General features: G+C 38.2%; 1 protein-coding gene across 6 annotated transcripts in view; it reads left to right on the top strand.

Moving 5' to 3' along the window:
• BBS9 (Bardet-Biedl syndrome 9) overlaps positions 1-24,505 on the top strand; it is a 322,969-nt gene that overhangs the window by 11,965 nt on the left and 286,499 nt on the right. For all 6 annotated transcript variants that reach the window (XM_050709143.1, XM_050709144.1, XM_035552560.2 and 3 more), the window contains exon 6: positions 23,860-24,034. In XM_050709143.1, coding sequence (XP_050565100.1) covers positions 23,860-24,034 — 175 coding nt within the window. The remainder of the gene's footprint in view (positions 1-23,859; positions 24,035-24,505) is intronic.

Below are 24,505 nucleotides of genomic sequence, written 5' to 3' on the forward strand. Positions count from 1 at the left end.
GCAACTTCATTCATGGGAGCATTTTCAAATTAAAAACTTGATGCTGTGAGCAGCTTCCATATATATGGAACTGGCATAGTTATTTTTATAATAGGAACATGTTGAACATCAACAAATCCATTCACATAGTCTGATCATAGCTGAAATCAAAATAAAATACATTATTGAAGCTATAAAATAAAGACAGACCAAAACTGAGAAAACTTGTCCACCTACTTGCAGAGGATGAGTGCTTTTGTTCTAAAAGTGCGTGGAATGTGGTTAAGTCACCACTAGATGGTCCCCTCACTACATGTTTTCGTTAGTGCACTGCCTCTCTATAACTGCTTTTATACTTGAACTGATTCTACAGGTGTATTTACTGCAAGACTTAATGAAAATACAGTAGCACTTTCTGAAAAGCTGATTAAAAAGTGTTTTATTTATTAAAATAAAATGTATTTTGTTGGTTGTAGCATTTTAGCAAAAAGGCAAAATGAACTTAACAGTTTTGCTGAAAGTAAAAGTCAAAAGGCCAGGGATGCGGGAAATGAAAACAAGAAATCTCTTGCAAGTTTAACTAGACTTCTAAACAAAGCTAATAGAAAAGCTTTAAAAAAGTGAAGGGGGGGAGAAACAACCTGCAAGGCCTGAAGTATAAATCAGGCTCGTTGTAGGCATAGTTGTCAGTTACTTAGAATGTGGAAAAACCTCTGGCAAAGGGAATGACTGTATTATAGAACTTCTTTGGTGCTTTAGCTTTACTTTTGTTTCCTGATGTCTCTGAATACTGAAACTTAAATGAAAACATGAAAGCTATCAAGAAGTGATGTAGGAAGTATATAATTATATACTTAGAAAAAGAATTCTTGATCTTGAGCACAGGCTTTGAAAAATTGAACTTAATTTTTAATTCATTACATTTATTATGTAGAATGTCTACATATATCAGGATTTCATAACTCTACATTTTTTGTTGTCATCTTATAGCTATAAATTGAGTTTCTTTTGCAACACCATTATTCTAGCGTATGGATCCTTTTAGAAAGGATGATTCATGGTAAAATCATGTAAGTTAGTAGTGCTGAACACTGTTTTTTTCAACCAAGTGAACTCTTAACCTAGCCACAAAATGTCACAGCCCTTAAGTAATGAACAGATTGTACCAGTCTGTGTTTTATTTCAAATGTAAAATTTCAAGAACTTAAGGTGACTCTACTGTCAGCTCTTTCTTGAAGATACTGGAAAAAGTGGCAAACGTTTCTGTGATTATTAGAGGACTCCAGTCTACAAAAATCTTACTTTATATAACCTATTTAATCACGTAATATAGCCTGATCTTATGTAAAATTATTATGGCATCATGGAATTATGCTACCCCAGATTGCTGTGTTAATAATTCAACTTTCATTATACGAAGTGATGTTTGCTGATAGAAAGCACTTTCCAAGATGATGTGAGCTGTTTTTATGTCTAGTGAGTCATTCTGTGTCTTTACATTTGAATCAAGTATCTTATAACGTTATCAGGTAAGATTATATTGAAGAACCTGATCACTGTTTGTAATAGCAGGAGGTTGTTTTGCATAGTTCTGTCTTACATAAGTTCTGTCTTACATGTTTGGGAGAGAAGTGAGAAAATTTCAGAGCTTTTTAGGCACATGTACAATCTTTGGTCACCCAAATGCAAAGCTCTGTCCTTATTACCCTGTCCATCAAAGATCTGAGTTGAAGAGTTTATCTACTGTAAGCAAGGATGTGCTTACACTTCTGTGGTTGCTCTGTGGTGTGGAGACACCCATACAAGTTTTAAAACAGTGCACACGCTTCGATGTAGCATGAGGCTTGCTGGTTTAGAACTTTTATACTGGAGAGCATCTATGAAATGTCTTCTGTAATATACTAAGATTTTTAAAGACAAGTAAATACAATAGATTAAAATGTTTTACTGGGCTAGTAATGCTAAATGTTCAAACTCTGTATGGCTGAATTGAAAGTCATCATTTCACCTGAAAGTATATGAATATTCATACTAAAAAAAAAAATGGGAAAAGCTTCATTCTTTGTGTGAGAGCATTCTGATGAATGAGTTGCGAATCTGAGATTGTTAAAAGAATGGAATGAAATGAAGCAAGTGAATTGGATATAGTATTGCTTTAGATGAGAATTCCTTTTTTTCCTTATTCTTTATGCAGTAGTGTACCTCCCGTTCGGTTCTTAAGGAAGGCATAAATCTGATATTATCTAGGAATAGTCAAGTCTTATTAAGCAATATTCTATGTATTGTTTAATCTTAGTTGAAATTAAAACTGTGTTTATCAAAACAGTAAGAGTAGATTTTTCTCTACGTAGGTACAAAGCAATTAGATTATAAGCCAGTTGTTACATTTTGTGATTGATATAATTTGGTCATGTTTTTTTTCCATTCTTAGATTTTTGTTTGCAATTTCAGCAAAATCATGTTTTTTTTTCTTTGTTGGAACTTTTATATCTTATTTCTAGTTCTTTTAATTAAAATAATGCTCAATTGGATGTGTTCTAGCTGTGCAGAAATTTTGGTTATTCAATTTACTGGTGTTGGCTTCAATTATATAAAAAGTAGCAGTGAACTACCTTCAAGTGGTAATAATAAAACTTTTTGTAGATGGGTAATCAGTTAACAAGAATTATGAACTGGTTACTTATAAATTTGATGAATTTGCATACTGGTACAGTAGAGAATTTGCAGGATATCAGCATTAAAACCAAATTTTAACTCAGGGCAAAGAAATAAAATTCATATTACTTTATTATCACTTTTTATAACCTCTTTCTAATGTGTTGTTTGTATAATTAGCACTGCAGGCATCTTAATAATGTACCTACAACATACAGAAATTCTCTGTCCTGTGTCTTGGGTTTCTTCACGTTGAGGGTATTTAGATGTAATATGTTGTCTTGCCCTTAGAGAAATCTGAGAAAGACACCGTGACTTGGAAAATCACCCTTATTCCTATGTTTCCAGTTTCTGTTGGATGGATTACAGTTCATCTAGTTTATAGCCATTAACCTTAGTCCTTCTACAACTCGAGAAAGAGTCAATATGCTACTCATACACTCTTCATAAAAAGTGAGATTTATCGATATGTAGCCTGCTTCTTCCTACTTATAAGAAACGGTATTCTCTTATGCAGTAAAAGAAGTGTCCTTACTAGTGCTTTGAATAAGTGTGCAGATCGGGCCACAATTTTGTTCTTTGCCTCGTCCGTCTTGAGTCAGCCATGTGACTTACACTTGAGGAGAGTTTACGTAAGAGATTTCTTTTGAAGTTGTATAAGGAACAAAAAAGTGTTTTACATAAGCTTCAACTAGTTGTCTTTCTTAGGTAGCTCTATGGATTATCTCATAAATTTCATGTGGTCAGGTATGCATTAGTGAATGGGGGGACCAGATGTTAATTAACGTATGAAGCAACAGTAGTGCATAAGGAGCTAATACCAAATTCTGCACTTTGAAGACTGATGCATGAAGTGTAGGGTTCCTGAGCTAAAGCACTTAAGTGTGAATGATCATATGCTGTAATCAGAAGATGACCTTTCCCAGGTGAAATCTAAGTTCTATGATTATTCTCTGGGACATAAGTTAGATGTTCAGGTGGGTGTATGAACATTTTCAACCCTTCTAGTTTTCTTTTTTTTGGTTTATGCTATTGAGACAGTTGTTGCCTTCCACATAAGAACTAAAGAAACAGTATACTGATAGCTCACCAGTGGGACACACAACCTATTGGATTAGTCTTTAATAGAACAGAATACTAATTTTATCTGGTGGCAGAGAGAGAAAGCATAGTTTAATAACCTTGCTTTCTTAGTTGCTGAATTATTTTTGAATGGTATTCATTTATAAATAATAACTTCCATTGCAAGAGCAGTATTACCATTTTGTATGATTCCACAAAATATGATGGCATCATCTAATAGACTTAAATAATCAGTGAATTTGTCCTGTTCTTATATAGCCTCTTCAAATGAGTTGATAAATGATTTAGAATTGGATATCCTAATAATACACAGGTCTTGGATTTTTTTTTTTTAATCTGAAACCTCAATACCTTAAATTGGCTTAGAATTGTTCAGATTTACTTAAAGCTATTTAGTGGATACTGTACCAATAAAAGGAAATAATAAAACAATAGCAAAGGGAACAGGGAAAAAGGGAAATAGAACTCTGACATGAAAAAGTTACAAGGAAAAAAAAAGTGTGAAAATACCTTGAACCTATCTTTTTCTCAGCAAATTGTCTTGAATTCATTTTATTTTTATTGCAGCACTGGCCTAGGGGCAAAGTATGTTTGAGTGTTGCAACAAAGGGTGCTATATGGAGGATTTTTTTTAATAATAAAATACAACATATGTGTAAACCATGCAACCTTGTAACAAGAAACCTTATAAGAAGGGTAGACTGTGCTTAACTTTTCCACAATTCTGCAAGAATGAATTTTATGAGGTGTTAGTTGAAAAAAAAATTATCAGCTGAGTTTTATGCTGTAAGGTTAAATGATTCTTATGACTATGTTTAAATACAGCAGCAGTATAAATTTGGACTTTGATTTATTGGCTAGTTCTCTTAAGGAGCAGTGTGTTTAACTATTACCTTTCTGTTAAATAGCTTCTGGATAAAGAGATTATTTGAAAGGCTTGTTCTTCAGGAGTTTTGTTCATGAAATAAATCTACTGATCAGTAATTCTAAATGCTTCCTCACATAACTTCTGAAGTCTGTTAGTGCCTTTTTTTTCCAAATAATGGAGTTAGAGCCTCTTCTCTAAATTAAATGTGTGAATGCAAAAATAATCAAGGAAAATTCCCTGGAATCTTTTACCCTGCGGTTCCTTTCACCTTCCTCAACTGGTACTAAGTAAGATCATAGTCTAACTGAAGTAAAAAAAATCCCATTGATTCAGTACGCCAGAACTTTGCTTCAATTACAAATTGCTGAATATATCACTTATTTCACGTATTTCATTTAAACAGAGCACTATAATTAAAATGGAGTAAAACCAATTGTAGAAATACCTAACCTGGGGAGCAGTTGTGTATGTAAGTGAAAGACCACATCATTCTTGTTTTCTCAAAAGTTTTATAGATTTTTATACTATGCTTTTTCTAATTTCTTTTGTTAAAATGTGGTACCCAAATGTGTGCAGTCATTGTACATTGGTAGTATAAAATGTTTTGTATCTTGCATGTGGGGTTATGGCTTCTGCAGTACTGCCAAGAATCATCCAGTGCCAAGCAGAACAATAATTACCTCATATGTTTTTAATAGCGCGTGTATATTAATAATGACCCAATGTTGCATTTGTCTTTTTGGTGACATATTGTTGACTCATATTTAATTCATCATCCTACTCTAATCCCCAGATTCTTCTTCTTAGTGCTATTGCCTGCCATTCTCTGGTTTCCTGTGAGACAATTGTCTGAGATCATATCAGATGTTTTACTTAAGTTTAGATATGCTGTCTCTAAAGTTTAAAAATATAGGATATATTATTACCCTGTCTAATAAATAGTTTGGCATGATGAATTTTCTGTTACTTCAAATATTTTATGTACAGTTTTATTATTTACATATGTACTTTCTTATTAAATGTTCCAACATTTCATGTAGATACATTTGTCTATATCAGATTCATTTGTTGCCCTGTATTTTTTCATCCAAAAGAATGCAGTTTTATTTTCTAAGTACTCAGTCTTTCATCTTCTCAAAGGATCTTTCAGAAATGTGTATACACAGCTTTTGTTTATTTTTTCTAGCGTTCATTTGTGACTATTCACATTACAAAAAGAAAAAGTCTTTGTAACTTATAGAACTTTATTTGGAAGGTCACCAAACCCTTGTTAGTTGAGGTTTTTTTTCTATAAAAGAGGTGAAACATATCTTGTACGGGCTATGATGCTTTCTGCTAATTGCACTTTGAAAGTTTTTTGGGGGTTGTTCAGAATTATTTGTACCAATAAACCTATTAGAAATCACTCTACTAGGTCATTCAAGAGAGAGTTTCTTTACTTGGAGATTTTGGGTGGTGGTGAGTAGGTCTGAGTGTATCTTCCAAGTAGAAAAGAACTTGCAAAGCAAAGACATTGTTTACTGTTGGCCTGTATCAAAAGTGAGAGGTATCAGGCTAGCAAGAGGAGGTAAACAATGAAAAATGTGACAAGGTGATTTTATTTCAGATTTATAAGGAAAATTATAATTTTGCAATATCCAATTGGTTCTGATCATGGGGTGTGCCACCTCATGCTGACAAACTGTTCTAGTCCTTGTTGATAGGTTTATTACTGATGAAAATTGTAGAAAACTGTGTGGAGAATAACAAGACTTTTAAAACATATCCAAAATGACCAGAAATTGAAGAACTGAAATTTTGGTAGACTTAATTTATATACTTTTTTTTTTAGGGGGCTGCCATGTTTTCCCCTGGGTGGAAATGCAAATTGTGGTTGGTGAGACTTGAGTTAATCAGAGTTCATGCTGAGTAGCTACACAATGCTGAGGTGTCATACAAAGCTGTCATTTAGAGTACCAAAAATTTTAAATTTTAGGTAAAATTGGAGATTCCTGAGGAGTTTAAAGAAGCAGTCCAACACAAAAAAAAGATTAGTAGACCAAAAAGATTTTTTTCTAAGCTGTTGGATTTTCTTTTATTAAAATTAATGTTCTGTAACTTCAACATGAAGTGCTGTGCTTTCTGCCTGTTCAGTTATCCTTTGTATAAAGTCACATCAGATGAGAGCATTCATAACTGAAGGAAATAATGATGCAGCCTTGCTCAATTTTCACATTTCTTTAACACAACTGAGTCTAGTTATGAGCCTGGCTAAACAAATAGGGGTAAATATGAATAACCCCCAGAAATTTATTTGGTGACTACAGAGAATAAAAAGGACAAGGAAGATTATGACAGAAATAAAATGTATTCTGCAGATTAGTATGACAACTGATTTTCAAATATTTCACTGTGTGATTTGTGTGAAAACACTTGATGAAAACGTCATCTATTTTTTAAAAAAAATACAAAACACCACCACCAAAAACAAAAAACAAAACCAACACCAACAAACAAAACATCAAACTTATGAAAGTAATATTTTGCAAGGCTAATGGTAAAATAATAAAATCATGTAGCTATTTGTTGTATACTTCTAGCTGTTTTAAAATACAGGAAAAATGAAACAAATGGTGATTTTTTTTTCCCTTTTATAAATATAATACACAAAAGACCACAAAATAAGATTAGTCCTTTCTGTGTGTCAGTTATTACTGGTCTAGGATATGTACAGACAAATGATCTGAATATGAAAAGTGGCTGTATTTTATTGGAGGTTTTTGAAGATATTTATTTGATCCAGTTAAAATTAGAAACATAAATGGCTATTTGAAACTTCTTGAAGAGGTATAGGAGCTCCACCTAAACTTATGTAAAAATAAATTCCTGGCTTTGCATTTTAAGCTTCAGGATGTTACTTTGTTATAAATTATCTTTAATGAGTTCCGTGAATGTGACTTCCCTTACTGGGGACAGCATTCTTTGGGAAGTATTTTCATTAAATCTTTATCTTAAAAAAGTAGTAGGGAATCAGAGTGCTTTGGGAAGTGCTTAGGAATATTCAAGTTGCTTACTTAAGGGGAGAATGGAAATGGAGAAGTAGAGAGGATAAGGAAGTTTCCTGGGTTTCATTGGTGGGAGTTCTGCTGTACTGATTGGTTCTAATACTACATGTCTGTGGCTTAGATAAAAATTTTGAAGATGAATTTGTTGTCATGTTAAGATCCTGTTGATGTTTTTTGATCCTACCGATAATTTTGCATTGAAAATGTTGCAAAATAAGGCCTGTATTCAACTTTATTGAGCTCAATGAAAGGTCTGCTATTGATTTGTGATTCATTAAAAAAAAATCCATGTACATTAAATGCATTCAGTTAAAGCCTATTGATATGGAAGGGCTAACTGCTGACAGTATTTGTCTTTATTCCATTTTTTCTTTGTGGCAGATTTACTAGTTCAGTAAGATGTTGCATAGTATAAATACAATGTATAATGTATAACTTCAGATGACGGCAGCTTGACACATTGGAAAGTTTCACAGCTGAAAATTTGTTTCCCCCCCCTTTTTTTTTTTCTTCTTAAGAAAAAAGCCTATAACATCCATATTGCAACATCTCTATGAATGCAGGCACTTCAAAGTAAATGTCTGTAGTTGTCTGGTCTTGAAAAGTAGTTATATTAAACAAGTTAAGGCAAGAAACTGAATTTAAAGAAAGATTTTTACCATCCCTTCATAGATGCAGCCTGAGTAATGATGATCCATGCATACACCCATTCTCCCATACACAGCTAATGTTCTCTTCAAGACCCACTCTATACTGTTTGTAGTTAATGTGCTTGAATTGATTATATAGTTATAATTAATCTGCGGTACTGAAAAAGAAGAAACTTTCTGTGATGCTGCTTTCACAACTGTCTGAACATTTTTTTCTAAGACTACTTGCACTAGGGTTAGAAACGTTCATTCTTGAATGCACTTTTTCTTTCTTAATATGAGGCTTGCAATAAATCTTAGCACTAGAATCTGTTTAGGGGAGGACGCTACCTCTCATGTCTAAACAGTGCCAAATAACCAGGTTTCTTTCAGTAGCAATGAACATGCTGGATGTTGCATCTATGATATTTCTGGATCTCTATACTGCATACCAGTCTTTTGTGCTCCTTTGAACCATACTAGTGTTTTTCCTAAGGGTCCTTACACCACCTCAGGTCAATATGAGCTTTAAAGGTATCAGTCCCGTGCTGCATTTTCTGTACAACTTGTCTCTGTCATCTTCTATGGTAAAAGTCAGATCAAGAATAAAGGAGCGTATCACAGGTCTCTAGAGGATTGATTATGTGAGTGAGGTCTGAGTTACCTGATTTGGCCTTTGGAGAAACTGTAATAGTTCAAGATTCACTTTCCATCTAGAATTCACTTTATGGCAGTCAGAAATCTGAAGGGGTTAGGTAAAGAGAATACAATGTAATGATTGAGATAAGTAAAATCAATTCCTTACAGCAGCTTGGACTACATACTTTACTGTGCCTTAACCAGGGAGACTTCATGCAGACTGGGCTGTTGCAGAGAACATCTCTTATGTTGGGACTTGTGAACGCATTTTACTGCAATACCTTAATATCTGGAAGGGATTAGAAAATAATTAAAACTAGCATCAGTAGAATAAGGATTTAGTATGTTCTATACAATTTCTCTTAAATTCCTGTCAACTTCTCTGTTTTTACTTTCTTCTTGTTTAAGCAATTTTCAATTCCAGCAGAAAAGCACTTAGTCAATCTCAGCTGGGACACAGGTACCCTTCTTACATCTTTTGGGATGGATACATGCATCATCACTGAGTGATGCAGGGCATTTTTCCTTTTCCTCTTTATATCTACACAGGGTATTGCACTGCCTTGGCAGTGCTGTCAGAACCTCTGGTCTAGAATGAACGGTTGCAGCTGAAGTCCTGAACTTTGATCCTTTCTGTAGTAATGCAGTGAGCAGCCACCAGACCACCAAGCTAGTCAATTCAGTGTTCTTTCTGAATGTATGTTGACATGTGCTTCCTGCTTTGGGTTAGGGAAGTAACCTAAGACTTGCCTTTTACTAGGCATACGTTGTTTTAAGAACTGCCCAACATATTTTCAAATGGTTTTTCCATTAGTCAGAAGCTATTCCTGAAGTGCTTTTCTCACAGTTGACCTGAATCTGTTTTGTTTCGGGAGCTATGCTCAGCGGCAAGCTGAGTTCTCCAAATGGATTTGAACTGGAGGAGACTTTGTTCTCTATGCTGGGAGAAATGTTGGGGGGTAAATTTCAACGATGAAGGAAAATCAAAAAGTATTTGCTTGTGTCAGGTCAGGACAGTGATTTCTATTCCAGTGTGTGTGAATATAGTTTGTGTGCATCTCTTCACTGGTCAATGTGCTGTGGATTTATCTTTTCTTCAATTAAAAAAGCATTTCCCATGTATTATTAAAGGACAAGCTTTTGGCTTATGGGTGTCTTATAAATGCCAATTTCTTTTCATTTTATTTTTATTGACACTTCCTTTCATGCTAGGGTTTTGACCAAAGTTTATGATTACCATTGAAGGCAGTAAAATTATCTCTGCTGACGTCTCTTTAAAAGTTGTAGCTTTATGAAGCTTGTTCTGATTTCTACTTTATCCCATTTGATGCTGTAGTTTTCATTGCATGATTTCACATGGTGCTCAGACCTTGTGATTACATAATGTACATTTTATGAAATTGACTTGGTGCCAGAGGGGAGGCTCAGAGCAGAGGAAATCATTAACATGCAAAATCTTAGCTCCAAAATCGCTTTAATTAGAAGCTTATTTCAAAAAGCTGCAACCTGCCTCTCATTTTGGCTTTGCAATAGCTCTAAAAATACATTGTGGTTTTAAAAAAAAGTGTGACGTAAATGTATTCATATCACGCTAGAATAATGAAAGTACAAAACAACAGTAGCTGGACTTGTGCTTAAAAGTAACACTTGCTGGCTGAAGGACATTCCTCTTGAGGCACAAACTGCTGAAACTATGTAGAGTACACTAAGTGATTCCATCTGATCTGCAGAAAACACTATGGGTTATATTTTCACTTTATAAATATGTCACTGGCAAAGCCAACTGGCTGCAATAAGCTTTTTTGAAATGGACATTTCTGGCTGAGTTTTTGGAAGACTGCATTTCTTGAAGTGAAACATAAAAACCCTATTCACTAGCTACACATTAAAAACAAATGGCCAAAGGAAATAAGATGACCTATAAAAAGTTGGAAAATTAAAGGTTCATACACAATTTATTTTTCTTTAATTATAGTTTACATGTAATGTTCGGGTAATTGGAGTTTGATTTTAGTTAAAATCCAAATATAAAAATTAGTGAGTAGAAACAACATAAATATGAACAACAAAATGGTAGGTATATTAAGAAATGATGCTGTACTCTTAAAGGCAATGAGAGTGATTTTTAAATTTTTTTTTAGTTAGGTAAAAATATGTTTTCAGTGCCTGCCATATATTTGTTTCTTCAGACAGTATGGTTCAGTACTACAGTATGCTTGTAGATCATTGGAATGCTCTAAAGAACTTGTAACGTTATGTCATCATTCAGTCATATCACTACTGTTAAAACGAGATATTTTAACAACATGTGTGATTAGGGATTCATTATGAATGCTAAAGATGAATATTCCCATGTCTGATGTATAGCTTCATATATATTACAAGAAGATGCTATACTTCTATTTCTACTGTTAATCATTTTCATGATGCAACAAAATTAGTAAGAATAACTTAGATATCTCTTAATATACATGAGAGCAGAAGCTATTACTACTCATTTCATAAGCAGTGACACCTCTATTGACCTTTATTTTTTATCTGTTATTGGAATTGTAATATGTCTGCTCGATTATCACTGCTGCATATGATTATAATATCTGCTCTAATATATTTGGATCTTAAATGTCATCAGAAGAATAGACGTTACAACTAAACTGTATATTTTAGCCAAGCTTCTCAAGCCTGGTTGGAAGCCAGTCTAAAGATTTTCTCGCTACCATTAGTATAAACAGAAGCACCAGAAAATGAATGCTAACTATTAAGAAAGGTACAATACAAGATTTTTGTACTAGTAAGGGCACTCGCTTCAGAATTGAATGTCTTTTACGTTTTTAATCTCACAGTTAAACATCTTAATTTCATGATTATACATTTTTAATCTAATGATTTTTAATCTCATAAGGATCGATTCTAGGGCCAGTTCAGTTTTACTGAACTTTCACCAATGATCTGGATGCAGGAGTGGAATGCATCCTTGGCAAGTTCGGTGATGATACTAAACAGGGAGGTGCTGTTGACTCTCTTGGAGGGCTGAGAGGTCTTGCAGAGGGATCTAGATATACTGGGGCACTGGGTAATCATCAATGACATGAACTTCAACGAAGGAAAACTGGATTGTGCACATGGGACAGAGTAATACTGGACACAGGTACAGACTGGGAGACAAGTGGCTGGAGAGCGGCCCTGCAGAAAGGGACCTGGGGGTGCTGGTGACAGCAGGCTCAGCATGAGCCAGCAGTGTGCCCTGGCAGCCAGGAGGGCAAACTGCATGGTGGGGTGTGTTAAACACAGCGTACCCAACAAGTCCAAAGAGGTGATTCTGCTGATGTATTTAGCACTGGTGCAGCCTCACCTTGAATATTGTGTGCAGTTCTGGGATCCATAATATTAAAAAGGATGGTCCTTGAATGCCTGCAGAGGAGGGCAACAAAACTGGTAGAACTGGAAGGCTTGTCTTGTGAGGAGAGTCTGACACTTGGGTTGTTCAGGTAGGAGAAAAGGAGGCTGAGGAGTGACTCAATTGCTCTCTACAACTTCTTGAGGAGGGGAAATAGAGAGGAAGGTACTGGTCTCTGCTCCCTGGTAACGAGTGATAGGACACGTGGGAAAGCTGTGTTGGTGAGGTCCAGAGTAGATATTCAGAACAATTTCTTTACTATGAGGGTGGTCAAACACTGAAACTGGCTTCCTAGAAAGGTGGTTGATGCTCCGTGCCTCTCAGTGTTCAAGAGGCATTTGGACAATGACCTCAATAACATGCTTTAATGTTTGGTTAGCCCTGAAGTTGTCAGGCAGTTGGACTTGATCTTTGTAGGTGCCTTCCAACTGAACTATTATATTCTATATATCAAACAACATTTTTAACTTTAAAACAGTAGATTAGCAATATGGCAAAAGTTTAAATGTAATTACTGTTTAAATTTTTTCATGACTCTAAATTACTTTATGCACAACTTAAATTTTTTGTGCATTTTTATCTTTCATCTTTTCTTACTTTAGATAAATAGGTAAGAATCCTTAAGAAACAAAGTACAAATGCATCCGATTATACCTTTAAAAAAATAATTCTGTTTTCAAGTTGATACCCTTATCAGGGAGTTGGCAAATGTTATTATAGTCTTTATAGTCTTTGATCATGGGGGCTGGATAGAAGTATTCAAAGATTAGAGGAAAGCAAATGTCATCCCTACGTTCAAGAAGGGCAAGGAGGACCCAGGGAACTACAGGCCAGTTGGCTTCGCCTTAACTCCTGGGAAGGTGATGGAATAACTCACCCTGGGAGCCACTTCCAGGCATGTGAAGAGTACCTGGAATTAAGTGTAGTCGGCAATGGCTGGCCCGGTAGATACATCTTCCTTATGCTGTCTATGTATTTGTGGACTCCTCTCTTGTCTTCCACATCCCTTGCCAGATTCAATTCCAACTGGCCTATTGCTTTCCTAACACCATCCCTAAATGGATGGACAGTATCTCTATTCCTCCTGGGTAACCTTGGTTCCATTTCTTGTACGGTTTCTTCTTATGTCTGAGTTTAAACAGAAACTCCTTGTTTATCCATGCTGGTGTATTGCTGCTTGCCTTTGCTTAACTTCCTTCTTGCTGGGATAGACCATTCTTGAAGTTGGAGGATGTGATCCTTGAATATCAACCAGCTCTTATGAACCTCCTTTTCTCCAAGACATACTGTTATGTTCTTCCAGACAAATCCATGAAGACGCTAATGTCTGCTCTCCTAAAGTGCAGAGTTGTGGTTCTCTATTTTTTTTTTCCTTTTGTCCAGCTCTTTCTTTATATGCTCCTGAACTTATCCTGAGCATCCTGCTGACCATGTCATGGTAGCTGTAGCCAGGGCTGCCTCCCAATATTCACAGCCTTCCTTGCTTGTGTGTCAGGACCAGCAGAGTACTTCTCCTTTTTGGCTCCTTGGTCACCTGAATTGTGTTACAAAAAACTCCTAGATTTCATATGTTCTGTGGTGTTATCTTTCCTACAGGTGTAAGGGTGATTAAAATTCCCCATCATGACCATGCCTTCCAGCTGCTCTTTCACTTAAAGGACAACTTGCCCCTCACCATCCTGGCCTGTTGTATTTGGTTTGTCTGGCAAGGTTGTTTGTGGTAGTGAAGAGTCTGCAGGGGTGTTCGAAGAGACCAGGGCAGAGCTCAGAGGCAGCAGGAAAATAATAATATTGATAATGATAATAGTACTACTAATAGTGTACAAATGTGTACATTCGTAAATACGTAATAAATAATAAATACATTTACATACGTAAATGTGTATGAAACAAGTGATGCACAATGCAATTGCTCACCACCCGTTGACTGATGCCCAGCCTATCCCCGAGCAGCCGTCCCCCCTACCCCGGCTAGCCACCCCTATATATTGTTCAGCATGACGCCAGATGGTATGGAATACCCCTTTGGCCAGTTTGGGTCAGCTGTCCTGGGTCTGTCCCCTCCCAGCTCCTGCTGCACCCCTAGCCTGCCCGCTGGCAGGACAGAGCGAGAAGCTGAAAAGTCCTTGGCTTGGTGTAAGCACTGCTCTGCAACAATTAAAACATCAGCATGTTATCAGCGCTCTTCTCATCCTAATCCAAAACATAGCATCCTACCAGCTACTAGGAGGAAAATTAACTCTATCCTAGCTGAAACCAGGACATATATCTACCCCTTATTCCATACAATTTATGTCATGCTCAGGTTACACCCTTTCCAATACAGTCTAATTAATCACCATTTTCGTCTATGGTCTACAGAATGTCCACTGAGTTTGCATAGTCCGCGACTGACTTTGGGCTCCATCTGTCACAGCAGTTCTTCAGGGCAGAAGAGATGGTGTGTGATGTTGGATTGTCACATGTTGCAGCCCATTCTCATTCCATCACATCTCTGTGCTTGTCCATTTCTATCAAAATTTGTTCATTATTATCTGCATGGCTGTTACTGTGATACCATTAATAGGACATTGACATATAGCAATCATGGTAATGATGACATACAGTATTATATAATAATTAACATAATACAATTCAGCTCATGGGCTATTCTCACCCAGTATTAAGTCCCCTTGAGGTACACACCGGATCTCCCCATTCTTTTGCATTACCCACCAAGTGCATCCAGGTCCCTGAGCAAAAGCAATCCCACGAATGGGTTTGCCTTTTCCTGAGGCAGGAGTAGCCCAAACTGTCTTCCCCAGCACGTTTCTTCTGTGCACTACAGGAACTTTATCCCCTTCCCCAGTACGTAACAGGTTTGATTGGGCAGGTCCAGCTCGGTTGGCAGATCCCCTAGTGTTGACTAACCAGGTGGCCTTTGCCAAATGTGTATCCCAGTTTTTGAAGGTCCCAGCACCCATTGCTTTCAGTGTAGTCTTTAACAGTCCATTGTATCACTCAACTTTCCCGGAGGCTGGTGCATGATAGGGGATGTGATACACCCACTCAATACCATGTTCTTTGTCCCAAGTGTCTATAAGGTTGTTTCGGAAACGAGTCCCATTGTCTGACTCAATTCTTTCTGGGGTGCCATGTCGCCATAGGACTTGCTTTTCAAGGCCCAGGATAGTGTTCCGGGCGGTGGCATGGGGCACAGGATATGTTTCCAGCAATCCAGTGGTTGCTTCCACCATTGTAAGTACGTGGAGCTTGCCATTGCGGGTTTGAGGGAGTGTGATGTAATCAATCTGCCAGGCTTCTCCATATTTATATTTCAGCCATTGTCCTCCATACCAAAGAGGCTTTGATCATTTGGCTTGCTTGATTGCAGCACGTTTCACAATCATGAATAACCTGTGCTATAGTGTCCATGGTGAGGTCCACCCCTCGATCACGAGCCCGTCTGTATATTGCATCTCTACCTTGATGGCCCGAGGTGTCATGGGCCCATCGGGCTATAAATAATTCACCTTTATGTTGCCAGTCCAGGTCCACCTGAGCTACTTCAATCTTAGCAGCCTGATCCACCTGCTGGTTGTTTTGATGGTCTTCAGTAGCCCGATTCTTGGGCACATGAACATCTACATGGCGTACCTTTACAACCAGGTTCTCTACCCAGGCAGCAATATCTTGCCACAATGCAGCAGCCCAGATGGTTTTGCCCCTGCGCTGCCAGTTGTTCTGCTTCCATTGCTGTAACCAGCCCCACAGGGCATTTGCTACCATCCATGGATCAGTATAGAGATAGAGAACTGGCCAGTTTTCTCGTTCGGCAATATCTAAAGCCAGCTGAATGGCTTTCACTTCTGCAAACTGACTCGATTCACCTTCTCCCTCAGCAGCTTCTGCAATCGTCATGTAGGACTCCATACAGCAGCCTTCCATCTCTGATACTTTCCCACAATACGACAGGACCCATCAGTGAACAGGGCATATTTCTTCTCATTTTCTGGTAGCTTGTTGTACAGTGGGGCTTCTTCAGCACAGGCCACCTCCTCCTCTGATGATATCCCAAAGTACTTGCCTTCTGGCCAGTCCATAATCACTTCCATGATTCCTGGGCAACTGGGGTTTCCTATCCAAGCCCACTGAGTAATCAGTGCAACCCACTTACTCCATGTAGCATCAGTTGCATGATGTGTAGAGGGGACCCTTCCTTTGAACATCCAGCCTAGTACCGGCAGTCGGGGTGCCAGGAGGAGCTGCACTTCAGTACTGACCACTTCTGAAGCAGATCGAACTCCTTCATATGCTGCCAATATCTCTTTTTTTGGTTGGGTTGTAACGGGCCTCAGATCCTCTGTATCCCCGACTCCAAAACCCTAGGGGTCAACCTCAAGTTTCCCCAGGCTCTGTATGCCAGAGGCTCCAGGTGGGGCCATTCTCCCCGGCTGCGGTGTAGAGCACATTCTTTACATCTGGTCCTGTTTGGACTGGCCCAAGGGCTACTGCATGAACTATTTCTTGCTTAATTTGTTCAAAGGCTTGTTGTTGCTCAGGGCCCCATTCGAAATCATTCTTATGGGTTACTTGGTAGAGCGGGTTTACAATCAGACTGTAATTTGGAATGTGCATTCTCCAAAACCCCATGACACCTAGGAAAGTTTGTTTCTTTTTTTGCTAGTTGGTGGAGTTATAGCTGTTATTTTGTTGTTTTGTACATCCATTGGGATTTGACAATGTCCATCTTGCCATTTTATTCCTAAAAACTGGATCTCTCGTGCAGGTCCTTTGACTTTATTTTGTTTTATGGCAAAACTAGCCTTCAGAAGGATTTGGACTATGTTCTTCACTTTCTCAAAAACTTCCTCTGCTGTGTCACCCCACACAATGATGTCATCGATGTACTGCAGGTGTTCAGGAGCTTCCCCCTGCTCCAACGCAGACTGGATCAGTCCATGGCAAATGGTAGGGCTGTGTTTCCACCCCTGGGGCAGCTGATTCCAAGTGTATTGGACACCCCTCCAAGTGAAAGCAAACTGTGGCCTGCACTCTGCTGCTAGAGGGATGGAGAAAAATGCATTAGCAATATCAATTGTGGTGTACCACTTGGCTGCCTTTGATTCCGGTTCATACCGGAGTTCTAGCATGTCTGGCACTGCAGCACTCAGTGGTGGCATGACTTCATTCAGGCCACGATAGTCCACTGTTAGTCTCCACTCACCATTAGACTTTCGCACTGGCCATATGGGACTATTAAAAGGTGAATGAGTCTTGCTGATTACTCCTTGGTTCCCCAGTTGACAAATTAGCTTATGGATACGAATCAGGGAGTCTCGGTTGGTGCGATATTGCTGCCGGTGCACAGTTGTGGTAGCGATTGGCACTTGCTGCTCTTCAACCGTCAGCAACCCCACAACAGAAGGGTCCTCTGAGAGACCGGGCAAGGTAGACAACTGTTTAATGTCCTCTGTCTCTAAGGCAGCTATGCCAAAAGCCCAGCGGAACCCTTTTGGGTCCTTGAAATATCCTCTTCTGAGATAGTCTATGCCAAGGATGCACGGAGCATCCGGGCCAGTCACAATACGGTGCTTTTGCCATTCATTCCCAGTTAGACTCACTGCAGCCTCCAATACAGTTAACTATTGGGATCCCCCCATCACCCCATAAATACAGATGGGTTCTGGCCCTTTATAGCTTGATGGCATTACAGTACACTGTGCACCGGTGTCTACTAAAGCCTTATACTTCTGTGCGTCTGACATGCCAAGCCATCAAATCCACACAGTCCAATAAACTTGATTGTCCCTTTCCTCCCCCTGGATGAGGCAGGGCCCCTCTAATCCTGGTCAGAATCTTCATTTCTGTGTCTGAAGGACTGCCTGCTGGAAGTTGGAGCAGCAAGCTTCTCAGAGAACCCCTTTTTCCCAATTTGTTTTTCTTTGCAGCTCGTGTACCTGTGCCTCTAGGGTCTCAGTAGATTTTCCATCCCATTTTCTCATGTCCTCTCCATGGTCATGTAGGTAAAACCGTAGGGTGGCGCGGGGTGTGTACCCACCATATCGTCTTCCTTGCACGGATGGATGCTTACCCCTGATAGCTGAGGCACTGGTTTGTACAGGTGGGGAAGAAAATAAACTCTCTTTAAGTTGGTGGACCTCTTCAGAAAGTTTCTCTAAAGTATTCTCTTTTAGTTGGCAGACACTGGTTTGTACAGGTGGGGAGGAAAATAATCTGTCTTCAAGTTGGTAGACCTTTTCAGAAAGTTTCTCCAAAGTATTGTCTTTTAGTTGATGGATACTTTCAAAAAGTTTCTCCACAGCTGAGATGCAGGCCTGAAGGGAAGAGGAGAGACTTTCTTCGTACTGCCAGATTTGTGTAGTCAATTCATCCACTGTGGTTTCCTCATGTTCTTTCCAGGCCATTACTGCCAATGAGCTGGCATATGATGATGGTGCACTCTGTACAAACTTCCGCCACATGGGTCGTGTACACTTGACTTCATCTGGATCTGTGGATATTTGTTCGTTGTCTAGGTCCCTATAAATCACCTCTCATACAGCTAATTCCCTCAGGTAAAGGATTCCCTTCTCCATAGTTGTTCACTTGCCTAGTAGACATACAAGTTCTTCCTTGAAGGGATACCTTTCCTTCACAGCTGACAGGAGATGCCTCCAGAGGCTGTAAGGTGGTACTCCATATCCAATTGCTTTGTCGATGCCTGCATCTCTAGCTGCTAGGAGGAAAATTAACTCTATCCTAGCTGAAACCAGGACAAGCAGCTGTGAGAGAAAAGAGTAAGAAACAACTATGCAGCCACCAAGGTTAGTGAAGAAGGAGGGAGAGGAGGCACTACAAGCCCACAAAGAAGACCATGGTGGCACAGACTGTCCACCTGAAGCCCGTGGAGGACTGCGTGAGAGCAGATATCCACACTGCAGCCCATGGAGGACCCCATGCATGTGGATATGCCTTGACTGGAGCTAGCTACCACTCAGGGAGACCCCACACAGGAGCAGACTCCCAGCAGGAGATGTGGCCCAGTGAAGAGGAGCTCATGCATTAGCAAATTTTCTGGTAGGACCTGTGACTTGTGGTGGATCAATGCTGGGAAGGACTACACTCCATTCAAAGGACCAATTGCTGGAGCAATTTTTGAAGAACTGCAGCCTATAGGAAGGACTCAACATCACAGCAGTCTGTGAAGGACTGCATTCTGTGTGAGGGACCCCACACTGGAAGAGAGGAAGAGTATGAGGAAGAAGTGGCATTTAGAGTGTTTATGAACCAACTGCATGCCCTGTTCCCCATAGCTTTTGCACTGATCAGGATTGGAGAAAGTAGAAGAGTTAGGAGTGAAGCTGAGCCTGGGAAGAAGGGGTGTGTGTGGGGAAAAGTATTTTTACTTTTGTTTTGTTTCTTATTGTCCTACTTCATTTTAAGTTGGTAATAAAATTAGTCTTCCCCAAATCGAGTCTGTTTTGCCTGTGATGGTAATCGGTGAGTGATCTCCCTGACTTTATCTCAACCCATGAGCTTTTTCATTTTACGTTCTCACCGTTTTGGTGAAGTGGGGGAGTGAGAGACCAGCTTGGCCTGGCAGCTAGGTGTGTTAACCTACAACAACTCTGTTTCCTGAACAGCCTGGATGCATCCATCTTAGCACTCCAGTCACACGAGCTATCACTCCGTCTCCTTGATCTTAGCCTTGTAACTGCATTCGGATTTCCAATTCCTTCTGTTTGTTCTCTGTGATGTGTGTAGTAATTCAGAGACATCTCAGAGAGATACCTGAAAAGGCCATGGAAACTTTCACTGTTTTCCTTTTCAGCCCTATTCTGTTGATTGCTATGTCCCTTCTATTCACATCACCCCAGAGCTCCTCGCTTGCCTACTGCATTCACCACTTCCTCACTCAAGTGTTGTGGAATCTCTCCCCCCTGTTATTCCTAGTTTAAGGCTGCTCTTACCAGGTTGGCAAACTTGTTGGCAAAGATACTTTTTACTTATTTAGTCATGTGCATCCCATCTCTTCAAAACAGCTGTCAGTCCTCAAAGAGAGTCCCATGGTACTAGAAACCGAACTCAAAACAGGTCCCGATACCTGCAGTGCAACTGATTGTTGGCCCAAAGGATCCACTCAGTCTTCCTCATGCCCTTCCCCTTCCTCACAGGATAAAGGAGTGTGCCCTGAACCGTAGTCCTCAGAGTTACATCACGGAGCTTTCCAGGTCATGCCTGGCAGTTGCTAAGCTTAGATGGATTTATTTATGCAGAGTGATGATTTAATATATATTTTACTATAAATTCTGGAAGGTGTTCTATTGTTAGTTTACAGCAGTCAGGTAAGTAACCAGGCCTCGTCTGGGAATGAGGAGGAATTACATAACTTGAGAAAGGGGAATTGGAAGCTTGGAGGGGTGGAGGTGAGTAGGACTGCTCCTTGTAGTATTAGCAGAGCATTAGATTGGCTTTGTCCATTTGCCTATTCACAGCCTTACTGAGCCTCAAGTGATACTCTAAGCATGTATAGTTACTACAGTTCTCTTATAAATACATTTTTTTTATTTATACTAATAATACTTGATATTGTCATCTGTTAATGTGACAAAAAGGACATTAAGAATTTTTTGAACCCTAATACTAAATAATCTTCATCTTCGTGTATGCATTTTGCTTTATTTTAATTGAAATATATATAAGGTACTTACTTAAATCCTTTTCACTGACTAATTTCTGAATTGTGTTAGTAAAATCATTGCAGTGCTCTTGGCTAGTACTTCAGAGACAGTATAAGGAGCAAACCGAATGTTTGTTCCGACTATGATCAGTAGTTGCTTTAACCTCTTGAGTACCACATATTTCAACTGCAGAATGTCGGCTACAAGTTGTGAATAAATCAAGCAATTCTGGAATCTGTCCTATGAATAATACTTAAGAGGGGAAATGATTTTTAAAGACTATTAATAAGGCTGCTTTATACAAATTTCAGAGGAAGCATACTAGCTAGCCACATTTAAGAGGTGTGTGTACATATGCATAGCTAATGTGTATATATAATGTAGAATATGTTTCTAATTTAATAAACAATAAATTCTAAGACTGAACAGAAGCCGTAGACTGTGCTTTATAATTTAAAAAGTCTGTGTAGAAAACCCTAGGAAAATCATGGCTCTAAAACAATTGGTCTGTTTAGAAAATGCTTTTAGGGGATCTATATGTCAAACCCATAATTCGCTTAAAATGATTGCATTTAGTCACAGGAAACATTTCTTCATTGACTTTATGCTGTTAACAGAGGTAAAGAGTTTGCATTTCCTAGAAGGATGTATGACTTTAATCTGCACATAGCAGTACACTTTAAATGTTTCCTCTTCTATTTGGAAACTTGAAACAAACTTGAAAATGTTATAGATCAAACTTTGAGACTTAATCATTGTACTGAAGTTGCTAGTGACAAGTGGCCAATGGTTTAAAGAGCTGCTATAAAGATGATATATTTACATTTTCTCACTTGCAGTAGTAGAAAAAAAAATCAACAAACAGATGTACTAACTGGCTGACATCAATAGCAGGCAAAATCTCAGTATGAGTACTTTTGATCAGTACCTCAGTGGTTTCCATGTTGAATTGCTTTTGTTGACATGTTTGTTCATCAGTACAGATCCAGACATAATTCAATGTAGGAAAGCAAGTTTTCACTGTTTTCTCAGGTAAATTTTTTTCTAAGCCACCAAAGATTGTTGATTAATGGAGTACTTCACTCTCATGCTTAATATGGAATATTGGATTTTTGAATAAAATGTTGAATAAAATTCTCTTCTATTCTTTGATTTATGAATTCATCAAATGAAAATGCTATTACTACCTTGCTAAAGTACAATTTAAGCATTTGAAATTGGCAGCTGATGTTATCCTTCCAAATGTATTCACTTAAGGAGTTTTCAAGCAGACAAACCAACAAAACTCCGTTAAATGGGAATGACCTCTAAGGTTTTCAGAAGAGGTTTGTGTGGAACATTAGGCAAGAAACAGGTGTTATGTTTAGCATTTCAACCATGTACAAGCACTTGTGAAATCAAATTCTTGAAATTGTATTACTCTATCTATAAATTGTTGTGAAAAGTCAAAGTATTTTCACTAGCAACTGAGAGATTGAACAGCTTCCACCACATGAACAACATGAATTACATTGTCGAATGTCCTTCCTAGCAAATGGCTGATATTCACAACAGGTTTGATAGAACATGAGTGAATTACATTCAGAATCTGGAAAGAAGGATGGGAGAATTTGATTTTTAGGATATGGGAAAACATGAAATGGTGGCGGGGGGGGATAGAAGGGGCAAATGAAAAGGATCCAGGTGCTTTACCTTCCTTTTTTTTTATTATTCTTTTTTTTTTAATCCCAAGGACAAGTAACATGATGAACCTCTGACCAATTACACTATTATTTATTTTCAAGTACTTAAAGATTCTATGAAGGAAGTATTGCAGTCAAAATGAACAATATTTCCACTGTATTTTACACTTGTTGCTTTTTCAGGTATTGAATAGCATCTCCTTGACCTTGATGTTAACTTTATTATTTAAGTATAACAAAGTGAAGCTTTTAGCCTATTTTTGTTTTGGCTCATCTTCTATTAGAAAACAATCTTAAGGGATTGGGGATGGAGCTTGAGTGAACATAGAATTTGCTCAAGTCCTGCATGCATATACTAAAGCTCCTAAGACACAGTGGAGTATTTTAATGTGGATGAATAGATTCATGTTGAATTACAGTATTTCATGTTCTGTTTGCAAGATAGGGGCTTGTCTTTGAATTCAGGAGAGACACTTCATTCAACTGTTCCAAGGTGTTAGTCTTATTGGTATGGCTTTCTCTTTAAACACATGGAAAATATTGTTTGCTTGAATTACTGCAGTTGGATATGAAATGTAAAACCCATAATCAGCCTCCGATCTCAGAAGGCTTAAAAATGAAACTTTTGAATTTAGCTTGGTGTACTTGAGATGTGGTAAGTCATGTCTTGGGGTTATTGGCTAAAGGCTTGGTTAAGGGCTTGGACTCGTTTGCTCCAAGCTGACTTTTTCACTTCAATTTTAGTGTTGTTTGTACCAAATGGAGTGGATCTGTTTGTTTTTAATTTCCTTGAAGAGAAGGAAAAAAAAAAGAAAATGCAGAGTGTGGAAAACATTACTATCATACTGTTTGTATGGACTGTATCTGTAGGACTTGTTGTGCTGTTCTAACTACTTTTGAAAGAATAGAATAGGTTATTTATTTTTAACCCACAGTTGCTACAACTGCTTGTAAGATATAGAGTTTTTGTAGGAGTATTGAAACATTTCTTTAAACTGAGAATGTAACACCAGAAATTTTGATTTGAAATTAAATAATCTTTTTAAGCTAATACTGAAGTTGGAATACTTAGTGTTCTTCCTCATAGTGAACACTTGTGTAAATTAAAATTTGTCTTGTTAAAATTGCACTGATAAATATATTGTTTTTTAAACAATTCCAGAATTAAAACTATATCATTAATGGTGTTTTCTTTCCTTTGCTCTTCTTTCCTTTCTTAGGTCGAGATTTGATATGCATACAGTCCATGGATGGGATGCTAATGTTATTTGAACAGGAAAGCTATGCTTTTGGGCGTTTTTTACCTGGTTTTCTTCTGCCTGGTCCATTGACTTACAGCTCTCGGACAGATTCTTTCATTACGGTGTCTTCCTGTCAACAGGTTGAGAGTTACAAGTATGTGTTCATATTCAGTAATTATTGCATATTTTGGTGCTGTCATTTAGTATGTAAACAAATAAAAGTAGTCATGTCTGATTTTTATTGCCTTTACTGTAAAAAGCAAACTGTGTCCTGCAGAGTTTATGGTCGCATTACATATTTATACAATTAAAATAAGTTTGCTAGCTTATCAAAGGTAGATTATGCTGTCTTGCAAGTGCCAGGCTCTTCCCTGCTTTGGTTCAGTCTAATCTGTTCTTTCAGTTTAGTCTGTACTGTACTGCTAGAGCAAGATAATATTCCCTCCAGTAGTTTCAATGTGATGTTTATTTTGATGCAAGTAGGTGTTAGTCTGATGAACCTGCTCCATTTTCAGAAGAGATTTGGAGCACGGGTTTGATCATGGGATGCTCTTAAAGGAATGAGGGCTGATGGGGAGAGATGGAGTCCACCTTCCGAAGTGGCAGTAGAGTCTTGTTAACCTCA

Source organism: Cygnus atratus, chromosome 2, assembly GCF_013377495.2.
Source record: "Cygnus atratus isolate AKBS03 ecotype Queensland, Australia chromosome 2, CAtr_DNAZoo_HiC_assembly, whole genome shotgun sequence".
NCBI lineage: Eukaryota > Metazoa > Chordata > Aves > Anseriformes > Anatidae > Cygnus > Cygnus atratus.